The 15,993-nt window shown below is 37.5% G+C and overlaps 1 protein-coding gene across 9 annotated transcripts in view; it reads right to left on the bottom strand.

Moving 5' to 3' along the window:
• Nucleotides 1–15,993, bottom strand: part of MTFR1 (mitochondrial fission regulator 1) — a 28,185-nt gene that overhangs the window by 5,394 nt on the left and 6,798 nt on the right. For all 9 annotated transcript variants that reach the window (XM_074577153.1, XM_074577155.1, XM_074577159.1 and 6 more), the window contains exons 2-7: nucleotides 15,608–15,750; nucleotides 12,143–12,241; nucleotides 6,630–6,748; nucleotides 3,234–3,475; nucleotides 1,210–1,474; nucleotides 871–1,039 (exon numbers count right to left, since the gene is read on the bottom strand). In XM_074577153.1, the coding sequence (XP_074433254.1) occupies nucleotides 871–1,039; nucleotides 1,210–1,474; nucleotides 3,234–3,475; nucleotides 6,630–6,748; nucleotides 12,143–12,241; nucleotides 15,608–15,673 (960 nt within the window). In that variant the 5' untranslated portion in view covers nucleotides 15,674–15,750. The remainder of the gene's footprint in view (nucleotides 1–870; nucleotides 1,040–1,209; nucleotides 1,475–3,233; nucleotides 3,476–6,629; nucleotides 6,749–12,142; nucleotides 12,242–15,607; nucleotides 15,751–15,993) is intronic.

Here is a 15,993-nt window from a genome sequence, read left to right as displayed (position 1 = left end):
TACTAACACAACGGATCTATACTAGCCTGTTTTTTAAGTAAGCGCATAGTGCTGGAAACTTGAACATTCACTGCTTAAAACCCCCTTACTTCCAATTCAAACCACTCTGAAATAAACTAGAAGCCGCTAACTTGTATCACAATGTGGATTTAAAATATAATTTCATTTTAACATCCTCACGCTATAAAGAAACTGGTTTTTATTTAGTCGGCATTTCCAAGTATTAGAAGAAACACAGATCTGAACAATTTGCTTTCTGTGTTCCTAGGAATGGCTGACATGTTTCAGGAGCTTGCTTCAGAATTTCACGTGCACTACCTGCATGGTTAAGGTTGGTAATAACACGCAAACTCAGTTCAGATTTGATTCTGGTATGAGCCCTTAGGAATAGAGTTTTCAGAATATTGCATGCTCGTAGCAACAGAAAAGACTTTTGTTTTAAAAAAAATAAGAAAACTGCAACAGGGCTTTTAAAACTTGGGCCAAAAGAGTACATAATCACAGAATCATAGAAGGTTGGAAGGGACCTTTAAGATCATTGAGTCCAACCATCAACCACCACTAAACCATGTCCCTCAGCACCATGTCTACCTGTCTTTTAAATACTTCCAGGGATGGTTACTCAATCACTTCCCCGAGCAGCCTGCTCCAGTGTTTGATAACCCTTCTGGTGAAGAAATTTTTCCTAATATCAATCCATAATCTTAAGACTTGATGCTAAAATCCTGGCATACCAGCAGTACTTCACAGGGCTTTGTGGGCAGGGATGCTAACTCACAGGTATTTGCCTGTGTTGGCAGAAAGACATACATTGGCTTTCACAACAACTGTAATTTCATCCAAGCACGTGTTCAGAACCACAATACTCACCAGCACTACCTCAGTCTTTGTCTTCGTTTCAGTCTTTGGAATCACTTTTTCTGTTTCACTTTGGCTGTCACTTCGGTATCGATAAGCAAATTTCTTTTTGAGCGCTTCTGCTATTAATGCTGCAGGATCTGTAGGGTCAGCCACTTTAGATTTTGTACCTTCTGATGATCTAGAAATAAAAGTGAGAAGCATTAACATAGTCCAAAACCAAGCTTCAGAAGTTGTGAATGCTTTTGCATTCTGTTTGTCAGATGTTACATCAGCATCTGTCTCACGTTGAAATAGTTCTGAGTCATTAATGCAAATGTTAGTACACTGATATTTATTTATATTTATTACCTTTTCACTGAGCGTAGTTTCACACTGTTCATGTCTTTGAGGATTTCTAGCATGTTTGGTATTTCAGACTTCTTTGGCCCATTTTCTGTCAGGTTCTGTCCAGAGTTCATTTTTTTGTTTTTCCTTTCTTTAATGAGCTCAATTGCAGACATACTCTGTTGTAGACCTGGGGGTGGGAGCGGTGGCGGTGGAGGAGGAGGAGGAGGAGGTGGTGGTGGTGGAGGTGCACCAGGGACAGCAGCTGAAGCAACCAGACTTGACCCAACTACAAATAAAACATGCATTATATATTAGTTTACTTGTAAATCCCTTGTATATCTCACAAATGCTCAGGTAAGAATATAACAGCTTCATTTGGCTCCCCTCTGCTTTCTTTAGATTATCGCATAACTTTTCCATTCCTAAACCACCTAGGCAGACTCAACTGAAAAGCCACATAGAAGTCCTTCTCGGAGAGTGAGAGGCGTTCTTTGGATCTCCAGTTCAAATTCTAGGTGCATTCCTGTCTCTACTGCAATGGGATGGGTGTCACGACAACTTTTAGTTATATTCCACTCCTACTATTACCAGCATTTCACTTTCTTCTGAGAGGCAAGTACTGAGCCGGAATGACGTACAATCTGCCGTGTAAGCAGTGTTTCTTCCTGCTTATCACAAATAAGAAATTACCGTACAAGACTTTTGAAATATAAAATTCAGAGCTCAAGTAGTGCTTAAATTGAAGCTTATTCCAGTTCTCTGAGGCTAAGGATTTATAAGCCAGCTAGTCATCTGTCTGAAGATAGAGATTCCATTATAATCTTGATTTCAAGTTCCCTGTACTCTTTAGGTAAAAATTATGTTACAAATGTAATAGCAGCAATCGCTTGACAAATAAATGAAGAAACCTCCGCTCAAATGCACCTTTAAAGAAATCAGCAAAACCAAATCAAACCAGAGTTTTGACGCTTGGAGTATAAAGTGTGTGAAGACACGTATATAGATAACACAAAGCCTACTCTGTGTAGATGCTGGCATACACACAGTGTCATTACTCTATTCTACCAGAAGAGGGAGGTAAAGATGATAAAATCAAATCCAAATTTAATTAATAAATGGAGGTAAAGGGAAAATAATGAAAAATAAGTTATTAATTATTTCACACACACCCCTCCAATAATTACAAGAGTTAAGCCATGTGATCCTTAAAACCATTCCATAGTTTTGAATATGAACAGCTAAGGAAAAAGAACATAACTGCTATTATTAGTTCACAGACTAAAGAGAACCTGAGGAATCAGAATGTGATGTTATACATAAACAGAGGCAAAACTGGACTTGTTAAGTGACCTCAGGAAAGTGTGAAAACTGAATGGCTGTCATCTGCAGTTGACAAGGGGCATCTCCCACTAATCTTTGGAGATAGCAGACTTAGAACTAGAATGCAGTCAGAGGTGAGGGAAAGAGGAGAAAGAAACTCAGGAAAATTATGCTGTTTACTACTAGGAACAGTGCACCACTTTTGGTTCCATCTGGACAATGTCTCTGATCCCAGTAAACAATTAATCTCCTTTACTGTTATTTATTTCATAAACTTGAGATGTATATTACATGTTCAAAAAGCGTAATTAGCATCTTGTATAATTACTTTACAATATCAGAAAGCCTATTTCATTACTGGATGGGAAGATTTAATTACTAACACTTAACTTACATTCTTTTAGTTTGGTTTAAGCCTTCATGTTTATCGTGAGCTTTGCTCTGAAAGCTGTTTAATACTTCTTTAATCATCCACAGATTCAGAATTCTGGCAGACTTTCACACAAACATGAAGACTTTTGGAATACGAGGATATACAGAAAGTCTGGCAGGTCTCTTGTCTTCCAGACCTATTCTGTATCCCGTGGTTAGCCTGTCTACCAAACTAACCAAAACAATATGGAGAAGTGTTCAGTGTTGACATTTCTCACAGCAACAAATTAGCACATTATTAAAGGAACAAATCCATTAACTAATTTTTGTTAGGAGTACAGCAAATTCAATACCTGCTGTCAGGTTCTGTTGTTCTTGCAAGATTACAATTTTGGCTATTTGTGCTCTTAAAGTGGCTAGTTCATTTTCTAGAGCACTGATCTTCTGCAGAGCTTCTTCATTTGCGATCACTGTGCTCCTGGACACTTGTTCTTCTTCCAACGGGTTTTGTAAGGACATCTGTCTGCATGGGGACCTTCCAGAATGATGCAGTTCACCTGAAAGAGGCTGGGCTGTTTTTGACCAAACTTCTGCCCTGTAACAAAAATATCACAAGATTCTTTTTTTAAAGGCTTTGTAATAGATAAAACTAACACGTTACATACAAACCAGGAATACAAGTCGAAGGCCTGACTTCAAATTTGTCTTTACAGAAAAATCACTTCCACAAAAACACTATATAGCTTAAATTAAGTAAGAGCATCACATCCTTTCTGTTTGTATCACTGGATGTATTTCTTCTCTTCCCCTGGCCAGCTTTTTGTGGATTCCTTGTTTTCAGGAGAAAAAAGAAATACATTCCCCCTCACCTCCAATCTATTTCTCTGCCTCATACTTATTTTTTGTTGGAATTAAGATTTAATTTTTTTTCTCCCAAGTGCTACCATTTTCCCCCCATGGGCTGCAAATAGTCACTTGTAGTTGAATCCTTTGAAGAAGAAGAAGGAAGAGTTTCTTAGTTCCACAGCATATTTTTGTACTTTTTGGACTTCTGAAGGGACAGTCCTCCATTTTAACAGTGGTGGGAGTATGGAGTACATGAAACAGCTTTGTGACACAGAAGTTGCTTATCAGTAAATGAGAAAGGGTCTTCTATTTAGTTTTCTAACACAAATAAAACTATAGAGATGAAAACTTCATACCGTTTTAAAGAGTCCATAAGCTTCCCTCCTCTTTCTCGCAGGAGAAAGGAAGTGCAACTGTTGCCTTCTCTTATTACCCACCAAAGCTTAAGCTATGTTAAACCCTGAAGCATTACTGAGCACCTGCAGTCAAATAAGCACAAAAAGTTATATTCACTGAAGACACCAACATTTTTAAATGGTTCCTCTCAAGTATCTGAGCAACCTGATCTAGTTGAAGATGTCCCTGCTTATTCCAGGGGGACTGGACTACATGACCTTTAAAGGTCCCTTCCAACCTAAACTATTCTATGATTCTGTAAGTAGAATTGATAAGGATTATCATAACCATTATAACTGCAAAATATGACCACATAGTTAACTCCTTAGTCCCCCTTAACTTCAACCCCAAAACTTCTCAGGCAGGTCAGGTTTCCATTATTTATTCAAACATGAGAATAAGAACAGTGGCTAGTGATACGACTTTTCAGTGTGTGTAGAATCACTCCAGACTAATACAGCTTAACAGCCCCATCACTCTGGATGCGCGTCGCTTTAGATCTGCAGTTGTGCTAGACTTAAAGCAAGAGCCAAGACTGAAGGCTAGAAAAAGCCTTGTGCTCTGACCACCACAATCCAGGATTAGATATACATTTGAGTCTTCACGCCACTGACAGAAAACATTAGCATAACTTGCAAAAATTTCATCAAGCAGAATTGAATATTATTAAGAACGTGAAAATTTAGGTGTTGCTATCCAGATAGGAACAGAGGACAACTAAAACCGAGAAGAGAACAGGATGCTTCCTACGGCAGCCATCTCCCTGCTCTCCCTAAATTAAGGTGGAAGGAGCCCATGGTCACTTCACTCGAAAACCCGCCTTCTAGAAACTCTTTGAAGGAGCAAAATAGCTATATAACAAAGAGTATTTTCCACTCAGAGCAGTAATCGTGTCTTAAGGAAATGTCTTGATTGGAATCTAACACTGTGGAAAAATATTATTGACTGAATCGTCACTATTGCTCTGACTAGGGAGAAGGGAAAAATGATTTGTCATTCATTTGCTTCCCCTATAAAACTGCATTTGCAGAAAAAAACCTACGTCTGCAAGGCTGTCTATTGAAGTATACAGTGAATATATATTTAACAGTAACACCTATGTGATCTTGTCAAAACAGAGAATTTCAAATGCCTGGAAAACACCTAATGCATACTAGCTCCACTACATGATACTGTGCAAAAGACGTAATAAACGGTGCACACTGAAATACTCATATTTGCTAAGTAATTCACTTACCATGCCTCCATTATAAGCTGTTTGCCTTAAGGTCACTATATATCTGCAGGATTATTTTAGTCCCATCCCACATCCATCTGTCCCCCTTCCCCCTTCACATGCAGACGTCTCAGCACATATGCAAGTCCTACATCTTTCGTTATAGGTTCTTTGAAGCACCAAAGAGCTATTCTCCCTGTTGTCTCCATTAAACATAATAGCTTTACAGTTCAATCCTTAAACAAAACGTTTCTGTGCAAACAGAAGTAGTATTGGCCAGTTAATTTCCTTCACATCAAATAGAATTTACAAATAGCATTTCCCAAACAAGCGTTGATTTCTGTGACTCCCCTCTGAGTTTGTGAAATTAATGTGGCAGTGCCAGAATGTTTGTATGCAAAGCTTCACGGTGGCAAGTCATGTTGGAGGGCATCTAGGTCATTACTAACCTATTTCATGCTTTCAAATTAAGAACAGTATCCTCCAGTAAGCTCTGAAGCCAATAATCTGTGCCTTTCTCTGGAAGGTTAGTTTGTTGAGAAGAAAAACTTTCTCTGCGCTACAGAACTGCACCTTTGTTTCTGGCTAGTCAGAGCAGCAATTTGGGTAGGCTGGAATAGAGAACTTCATCACTTCAGCCAACCTGTTCCATGCAGTTACAGTGCTATGGAGTACTCTTGGTACACAACGGTACCTATCCCATCACTCTGGACACAGGTGCTCACATGCTTCCCTGCCTGTTTTTGTTATGAAGACTGAAGATTAAATATAAACCATTAATTTTTAAATTGTCTTTAGCAGACTGCAGAGCCTTAACCAGAAAGGTGAAAAACAATGTGCCAATTATTGGATTGTCAGAATGACCATTGTTGCTAATTAGGAAGCTGTACAGTACACCGCCCCATATTAATGAAAATCTCAGGAGAATTGGAGAATTAGCATTAGCAATTGTGTCATACCACAGTAGACATTTTTGTGGGGACCAGGTTGCTTGAAGCTGTCACACGCAATTCTTTGCAATAAATAAGTAAATAAAAACCACAGTCTTCCTTGTATAAAGCCAATCTCCTATATGTTCTCAAACCAGTCTTTCATCCATAATCTTCTTAGTCTCACCTCTACTCCTTCTTTTCCAGACCCTACCTTTTCTATCACTCTTCATTCTCTCTCCTCCCAGCGTTCAAGTGCTCTCCATTAATTGCAATGCATAGTAGATTCTCTTTGGAGAGAAGCTACGCTTCTTCCTCTCGTTTCAGAAGTTCAAAGAGGAGATTTGAGAAGCAGAGCATACCTGAGCCTTGTAGAGACTTCACCTTCTTCTTCAGCAACCCATCCCACATCTGCAAAGGAGGCCACTGCATCTTCTCTAAGTTGATGAGGATGGATTCCTTCTGTGGCATGAGAAGTAAGCTAAATTTTAAAGACAAGATTGAAGGTTTTAGAATCACTATTCCCAGCCCAAACCACAGTTATTTTACCCAATACTTTTAGTGAGGCTACATGTAACTATTAACACATACATTCACAAAACACATCTCTAGCCTTAGCACGCTGATTTCTGTTCTGGGCTTGGTCCAGAACCATTTCACTGACTTCAAACTATTCAACCTAATCTGCTGGACACTTTACAGAGGTTCACAGCTAACTACATATCCTATCACATGACACTACTGAACACTAAATATCCAATGCAAATGTTACCTTAAAGACAAACAAACATCAACATTCTCAAGTAGTTTGCTATATTAACTCAAATAATATGTTTTTAAACTATATTAATGACCAGAAGTTAAAAGAGACATTAAGGCTACTAGTACTTTTAAGTCTTTTGCTCTGATTTAGTATTATTTTGAAAATGAAATTCCGTTGAAGTGTGTTCCCCTTCCCCTACAACTTCCAGAATTTCTGTACAAGAATAATGGTGTGCACATTACACGGGGCGGGGGGAGGGGGAAGACAAAACCCCATTTCTACTAGCTCAGTAATCTCAAAGACTTTGAGTGAGAGGCATGATGCAATCCATGGTTCCGCCATTAGCTTGATAGCTGCTTGAAGCCAAAGGTGAGCAAGGCTCCAGAGGCTGGAACCTTTCTTACATTTACAGTTAAGCGACCTGAGCGGAGATTTGAAAAAGTGTTTGGACCATCAATACACGCTCCACAGCCACAACTATACAAAATCATTTCAAATCTACTGGCTGCTTCCCCGGGTTAGACAAGGGCATGTGTACTTAGTCACTGGGCTACTGAGCAGCCAGGTCTCAGTATCTTAGTGAATAAAAGCTACTGAAACATCTTTCAGTAATTTCTTCTGCTCAGTCTGTCACCTTGAGTTACTTATTTCCCATGCAACTGTGGTACCTCTTTTGCTTGTATTACTTACAATCCACAGGGCAAATTTGCACGAGTCGTTGCAGCTGCTTAAGTGCTGCCTGCTGCTGGCAGTGGCCAAGAAGCTACTAATAATGACAAAGATGGTGGTAGTATGTAACAGTCTGTGAAGACAGTTTGGATCCAGCCTGTTAGCACTTTGGTCAATTTTCAAGTCAACTCACCTCTGGAAGAGGAAGCTATTATGTAGCAGTAGCTATGAAATATTAGCATTAACCTGAATTTGTAGCAGAGCTATCACAGTAGGACTGCAGTTCGGGAAGGGTGAAATGATATCTGAAGAACATTCACAGGTATTTTAGTTGTAGCCTTTGATACTCAAGTCCCAGGAAGATAGAAGTTGTGGCTTTGGAGTTGTTTTTTTCCCCAGGAGTTGTTACAAACAGCTTTGGAAATTGAGATTAGTCATCTTCACCTCACATCCTCGCAACTTGTATGTGAGCCTTTATCACAGCTCCCAGGAGTGTGTATTGGCACCATCAGATCATTTGGAAACAACAGGGTTTTTTCCAGGTAGCATCAGCACAGATGGTAATATGTTTATCACATTAACAGTTGTGCCTAATACCATCACAGTCTGCCTCTCTTTAAAACAGTCTAGAGAATACTATATTGCATGTTAGGATTTTCATTGTTTGAGGTTTTCTTAGCTTTTTTCTTTTTAAAAATAAAACGTTTTCATGACCACAGCATCTGTATTAATGTTAATGGCAATTTAAAAAACCCATAATACGTTAGCCACTTCTTGCAGGTGATACAAATTTTCCTGACAGTAATGGCCACATGAGGAACTATTACCATGAAAAGATGGAAGGCACATTTAAATAAAGGCACTACACATACTTGCATCAAAAATAATTTTATAGAGCAACAGTAAGGAATGCATTTACCACAGCCAGGTTTCCTGTACTGTGAGATAAATAACTTCTAATCCAACATTCAGTAGCAAGCCTTCTGTTATATTGTGATGCAAGTTTCTTCTTACTTTTTTTATTCGTATTTATATGTAAACAGAATCTGCTTGTTACCCCATATACAGATGTTTCTTTTCTCTATCCCTAAAAACAACAAGGCCTTCCACAGCAGTGGATTTTGAATTTCAAGTTAATGCAAGATTTTTACTTTAATTTAAAGGTTAAAAGCCAACACCCATCTCTCAAAACCTTTGCCCGCCTGTAGTATGATGCTTTAACAACTCTGTGACTACTCTACTCCTCCAGCCAATCTCAGCTGAAGAAAATTTGGACAAGTGCTCTGCCAGCACCTGAAATGGAGAACACAGAGCTTAAAACAGAGGCCCACTTCTACTGGATGGCAGGAACTGAATGGAACAGTGAAAGTAACCTGCTTTTCTCTCTCTGGCAACTAGGTAGTTGCTTCCCCTGCTCTTCCTTCACAAGTTTTTTTGCCTATTTTAGCGTGCACGCATGCTGCACGCACATCTGTGGGTTTGAGACCCATTATTCCACAAATTTCTAAAGAAAAGACTACACACACTGTATTGTTTTGGCTGATGGCATAGAATATCTTGAGTTGGAAGGGACCCAGAAAGAATCACTGAGTCCAACTCCCAAAAAGTCAGCCTTGCCCATGTTTCTGCCCTGTTTTGAACTGGGTACCTTTCATGTGTTAGGCAAACATGCCTACACCATGGCAATGCTGCTTAGGAGAATATCAAAGCAGGATCCCTACTTTTTGTTTGCGCCAGGAAATGGAACGTAGAACAAATATTTTTACATATTTAAGGCTTGAATAAGAACTCTAATTTCAAATTACTGATACAGTTAGATATTAAACCATTTGGAAATATTTCTTCAGGTAAGACAAACTTGCTATGATTTTTCAAATTAGCCCAGTAAATTCTGATGTTTGATACATGCACGCCAATTCCTTAGAAGACTTCTATTGAGTTATCAGGTTGCTGTCAGACAAACAGGAGAAGCATGAGATCAGAAGATAGATGCTGCAGCTGAAGGATAGTATCTTGAGAGACAGTATTGTACGTTTGGTTGAATCTACCTAGGCTATATTGGCAAGTTTAACTTTATTTTCTCCTAAAGACTACAGATAAGCCTAAAAAATATGACATACAAAAGAACTATGTGAACCATTTTCATTTGCTCATGCCATATACAGTATATAAGGCAAGCTCTGCCACCACGTACTGGATACATAAGCGGCAATTAATTTAGACGTTGACTATGACAAGATCCATAGAGACATATACTACAACATTCAGTAGACCTTCAAAAATCAAAATGTTAGGCTCCTGCTCTTTTTTTCAGACTAGCTGAACAAAAGCATGCTAGAAGAGAAGAAAGAATGAACATAACAGAGACATTCTTTCAATATCTCTTATCCATTTATCATAAGGAAAATAATCACCTGTGGAAATTCTGTTGCTCTTAGATAAAGTTAGAAACACTGATGATATACATGCACCCTCAGATGAGGCAAGCAAGGTTTGCTTTGGTTTTTAAATAAAGTGACTTACAGCAAGGTTCAGTGCACGGTCCTTTCATAATATAGCTAAAGCTGGCAAGAAAGAAAGAGGAAGAGACAGCTACAGGAAAGTGTCAGTTGCAACAGCATAAAAACGCTCGAGACCAGTATTGAACTTCACTATAGAATCTTAATGCTGAGATAAAGACATAAAAAACAGATGTTAGAATCACACTTTTACATGTTCAGCATTTTATATATTAAAATAGTTTAAAGCCTGCATAAGCCACATAGATTTTAATGTGTTTCAAGGCTCAAATTTTGAAATTAATGTTTCTAATTCAATCAGTTCTGACAATTGCACTTCTATTTTTAGGATCCTTTCATCTAATAGAAGATGAATATTTATACTTATTGTACATAAAATCTATGCAAAGCTGACTAAATATCTCTTTAAGAGGAAAAAAAGGCAAATATTTTATTTATTCTAACACAGAATTCAGATGAAGACATATACATATTTTTATTTCAACACTAAATACATTCAGAAACAGATTCCCCAGATGTATCTTACAGCTCTTTGCAAGAACATAAACCAGAAATGTCTTTTATGACATTTATGACAATATTAAGGAAAGGCAGTATTTAGCTAACTATCTGCAAGTGAGCGTCATCTTCCCTTGTATGGCCTTTACAGTACAGAAAATCAGACACATTACAGGAGGACCTCAGTTCCTTTCAAATCTGAGGCACACAGAGCCTTATTGCTAGCATAATTACTTAATTATATATCCAAATGTTTACACTCAGCATGTCGTTTCATTGTCCTTCTCACCTGCACAAATCCCTGCCCCCCCAATGTATATATTTATTTTTTAAGTTTCACCAACCCACTAGTAGTGGGAGATGGTTGCCCCCCTAGTTTCTCAGTGTAATTATGTGAGAGAGGCAAAATATTAGCACGGCTTTTGCTATCACACCAAAAAGGCTTCTATGGTAATCTGAACTATCTGATTTTGCTACTATAATTTCAAGTCTAAACATTGTTCATACATTTAATATAGGATAAAGAAATTAATTTAAACAGTGAAAAATTTAGCTGTGTGGAAATTACCTTGTCTTAGCGTGGGTGGATTCCCACCATTCATCTTTTTGTTCCCCACCTTTGCTCGACCCAAGAAACATTCCTCTCTCAGCTTGAGTTTCAAACACTATATTTCTCCAATTCTATACCCACCCCCTAATCCTAACACACACAGAGTTGAAGAGATTATGCGTAACAGCTTCAATTTTCCCATCTGTTCCCCAAAGACTTGTTATAAAAAGCAAGGGTTTTCTCCTCCTTAAGCTTTTACCCTCACTCTTTACCCTCCCGCTATATGCAGTTGAAGTTAAGAGCAAACAAGTCAAACAGAAAGCTGCACAGAATTGATGTTCCCCTTTCACCTATACAGTGCTAGCCTTGTATTTAAAACAAAAGCAAACAAGGTACTCATGTCATCTTGTTACTAATTTTTTTACTTTCTGATAAAGTTGTTTATTTTCCCCAATATTTTTAAGTAACACTGTTCATCTTTACATGCCTTTTAAGTCTAGCTTATAAGTAGTTTATAGAAATGCTTCAGACATTTTTCTCCCTTATGAATATATTTTTTCCCATGAATAACTTTTTTATATTGTATTCCCTCATTTTAGAAGTTCCAATTCCCTTAGGAAAAAAAAAACGTTTCGAGTTTCATTACGTGTGTTATAGTAACATGGATTCAGGTTTTAGGCAGTACAGAAGCTGAAGAATCCGTATTTGGAAAAACTGAACTGGAAGTGGGACGAACGGAAGTAAACTGATTCTTTTACAAACCCTCTAGTCATTTATTTAAACGAACTGCATATCTGCTTAAAATCTTTTGATGCAAGAGCAAACCCCTTTATAAGTATAGTGAAACACATATTCTAAACTGTTGAGAAAACCTACCTGAAACTGAACTCTCGGACACTGTATAAGAGAGAGGTTAGTACCAATTTTTCTTACAATACTTCGAGATGAACCATAAGGCTTGCTTGACCAAAGCACCTAGATGAAAGAAAAAAGAAGCCAGGTGTTAAGTAACTGATTTTTATACCATACTGGAATAGTTTTCCCGTATCATTCCATACTATGCTTTGCTAAACATATTTAAAGTTATACCTTTCATGCTAGAATAGAATGGAATGTATATATATCAATACACACGCTGAAATTTTTATCAGTGAACTCCTTGCATTCTATACCCAAATTGGCACAAAATTTGTTTTGGTCATTACAATATAGCTATGGCTGTTTAAGTTCAAGAGAGCCTTTGCATTAAGTTTAAGTTCAAAGTGACAGATCAGGTAACATAGGAGGATTCAAGAGTTGGAAGCATCTTCAAAAGCATAATTTATCTATTTTCAAGACAATAAAGAATCTGCATTGTGTCAGACACCTCTTTTTAAGGTGCTTCAAGAAAAGCCACTGAATCATGAAAAATTCATAAAGTTATATAAATCTACATTTCTCCAGTTATTTTTTTTTTTTTTAAATTAAGAGCTCTTCTAATACAGGAATAGTGTCTACCAGTCTTAATAAAAATAACCATCAGCTAGCATAAGCATGAAAATGTAACTGTGAAATTAAAGAGCAAAGATAAGTACAAGGGGGAAAATAAATACGTAAGAATGAAACGATTCTAAAAAAAAATTAATAAAATACATTCACCTCAAAAAGACTGCCCACAGCACCTCAACGCACCTGGCTCCTTCAGAACTGTTTTTACTGCAATTCAGATTTCTACTTTGTTTCAACAGGGATGGTATTTGCTTTCTTTTGTTGTACTTAATGATGGGAATGTTTGCTCTACTGTTTACCATAGTTGTACAAAATAAAATGAGACTTTAATCTTAGGAGAATACTACAAAATGAGCCAGAACAGGAGCGAAAAAAAAAAACCACCCATAGGGACATAGGGAAGATTTCAGCACAGGGAAAGGCAACAAAAACAATTCAAAGAACAAAAAGAATAATGGGAAGACTCTAACACAGAGTACATTGTTAGTAAACAATTAGAACACTGTATGGTAATTTTAAAAACTTGGCCAGTGTTTACTTATGGCTGTAGATGTGAATTTACTACTCAGATCTTAGTTTTTAAAGGCTCATAGCTTCAAGCAAACTCAACATCCTATTAGAAGGCTGCCCCAAAGAAAAAACTTAGATAAAATTTAGGCTATTAATATTGAAATAACCCTCATCTGGCATGGCAATATTGCCTATGTGATTAGTGTAGTACAGCTGTGGGAGTTTCACAACACACAGCTGAATAACATTTTGATATACTAAGCAAAGATCACTACTCTTAGATTTTGAGGGTTCTATTAAAAAGAAAAAATTATGCTCGACAGTATTTATCCCCAGATTAGGTTATCTCAGAAATTTCACACAAACATTTTGCCTATTTCCAAACAAGTATCTTTCCTTCCTCTGGCTTTATTGGAATGCATAAGTTTTGACAAAATAAATGTGCACTGCACACATGCTATGCTAGATCCTCACATCAGAGCTGCAACTTTGCCATTGATCCACTCACACCCATTTTTTCCATTCTGTGAAACATACATTCTCTCGCTTAATATGCTGCTAAAGTTGAACACAAACTTTTTCCATGCAGAGTACTCTATTGATTCTGTATTTTGGATGCCTCAAAGACCTCACATGACTGTTTGTCTATATGGCTGAGCAAACAGCAGGTAGATCAGGAGGCTTCAAGAAAAAGTGACTGACAAACAGTACCACAGTATTACAGCCTCACTATTCACAACATGTTCTCATGTTAGACGCAGAACTGTTGGCGATAGCCTCAAAGTAACGTTGCATTGGAAAAAATAATACTAGTCAAGGGAAGGCTTAATTAATTACAGAAGTACTTCCACAACAGCAGAAGAGACCAGACTGTATTACCGGCATAAGTGCAGTGCATTTTGAACAAGTGGCAAAACTTGTTTAGAGATTGCTCAGACCACAGACAAGATGCTGACTAGCACCCAGATCCTCAAACACATTTGGTGCCCAAATGCCCTTGGAGTTGTTCAACAACAGTGGTTTGGTGCACTAAAACTTTTAATGACTCAGTTTTGGTAATTCAAGATATGCCAGGCAATATTTTCAGAAAAATGCATGCAAGCTGTGCCACAAGGTATGGAAATTAAGTCAGCACACTGCTCAGCTGAGCTAATGAGTCTCAGCACTGCTCTACCCAAGTTCACACAACTTCTTGTTGACTTGAAGCACTGGCAGAGCAAGTCTGCAAAGTATTACTTAGTCATACGCTCTTATTGCATCAGTGTTCTGCTGTTGTCCAGAACGGCTGACATTTGGAAATGTAATTGCATTATCACAAGCTTGATATAAATAGGGAATGGGGAAAAACAGATTAAAAACTTGCTCCTCCCTCCTATTTAGGCTGAAAGATGTTGCTGACAATGACCACAGCAACACCCATGGTAGTCCAGCATGTTTTCATGCTTTGAATTTTCAAAGTTACACTGCATGAAATCTCATATCAAAGCTTGAATAAAATCCTAAAATACAAATTCTTATTGGTAATTTTAATTTACGATGTATAAACATTTTCCTCTCCGTAGATTCCCAAGATTGATAAAAGGTTCTACCACAATAATCCAGTGTAAGGACTGCTCTTCTAAGTACTGCACATAGCTGTTAAGAATTTACCCATTGTTAAAACATTAAAATATTTTGACAACTTACAGGGATTACAGCATTGAGGTCAATACTTATACTCAAAATAGCTTCCTAAAGGTCCCAGTGACAAAACAGTTGATATGTAGCAGATTGCTCACTCTCGCTCTGCTAAGCATTCAAAGAAAACTCTATACACACTTTCCTCCAAGAGGAGATCTATGCATGCACATTCTTCCTTTTCCCCAGTAAAGAACACAGCCGTGTTGCTCTCATGTACTGTAACACTTTCAGGAGAATATAACACTTTCAGGAGAGGTAAATATAGCACAATTATAATCATCTCAGTTTCATGGGGCTTTTCGCATCTCCCAGGTAAGTACAAAGACATAAGATTATTTAAGAATTAACATCCCTGTTAAAAATCAGTTGAAAATTTTCCTTCAGCTTCAAAACAGACATAGAAGTGCAGCATGAAAAGCAATGTTTACAAAGTAAACAGTTTGTTATTAGAGCTAGAAAGAACTGATCGGTATTTTTAACATATATTACTCAATACTTCACTGTCCAAGTAGTAAACTTCATACTTTTTCAGCAATGCAGAATCATACAAGTATTGAGTGTACTTGAAGTGTTATGATGGAATAGATAAGCACAAACTAAAATATATGAAGTGCTTTCTATACCTGATTTTCTGAAAACATGAAGCAAGTTTGAAAAACTTACTGATTCCATGTTTAATCCAACTTGTTCAAAAGCCATCCTAATTAAGCGCTTAAGCCAGCAAATCATCTGGAATGGAAAAAACCTTTCCAAACTTGGATTTAAGCCGTCCAAACCTACAGGGCTGCGGAGGTTCCATAGTATTTCTGAAACGAGAAACACAAGAACTTTAGATGCACATTGTGGAACATATACAGAAGTAAACTGCTACGTGTATTCCTAAAAAAACCCAAGCTTTAGAAACAGTTACTGAAAACAAGATGTATTAGGTGACAACAATTCCTAGTACTGCAAAGCATAGGCATTCAGAAGGCATCTACTTGCTACAGGTGACAAAGATTTTTTTAGTAGTGTCATTTTTAGGAAATCAAAGCTGTTGCAAAGTTAAC

This window comes from Larus michahellis, chromosome 2, assembly GCF_964199755.1.
Source record: "Larus michahellis chromosome 2, bLarMic1.1, whole genome shotgun sequence".
In the NCBI taxonomy this organism is placed as follows: domain Eukaryota; kingdom Metazoa; phylum Chordata; class Aves; order Charadriiformes; family Laridae; genus Larus; species Larus michahellis.
Note: the sequence above shows the minus strand (reverse complement) of the source record. Positions and strands in the feature narration are given on the sequence as shown.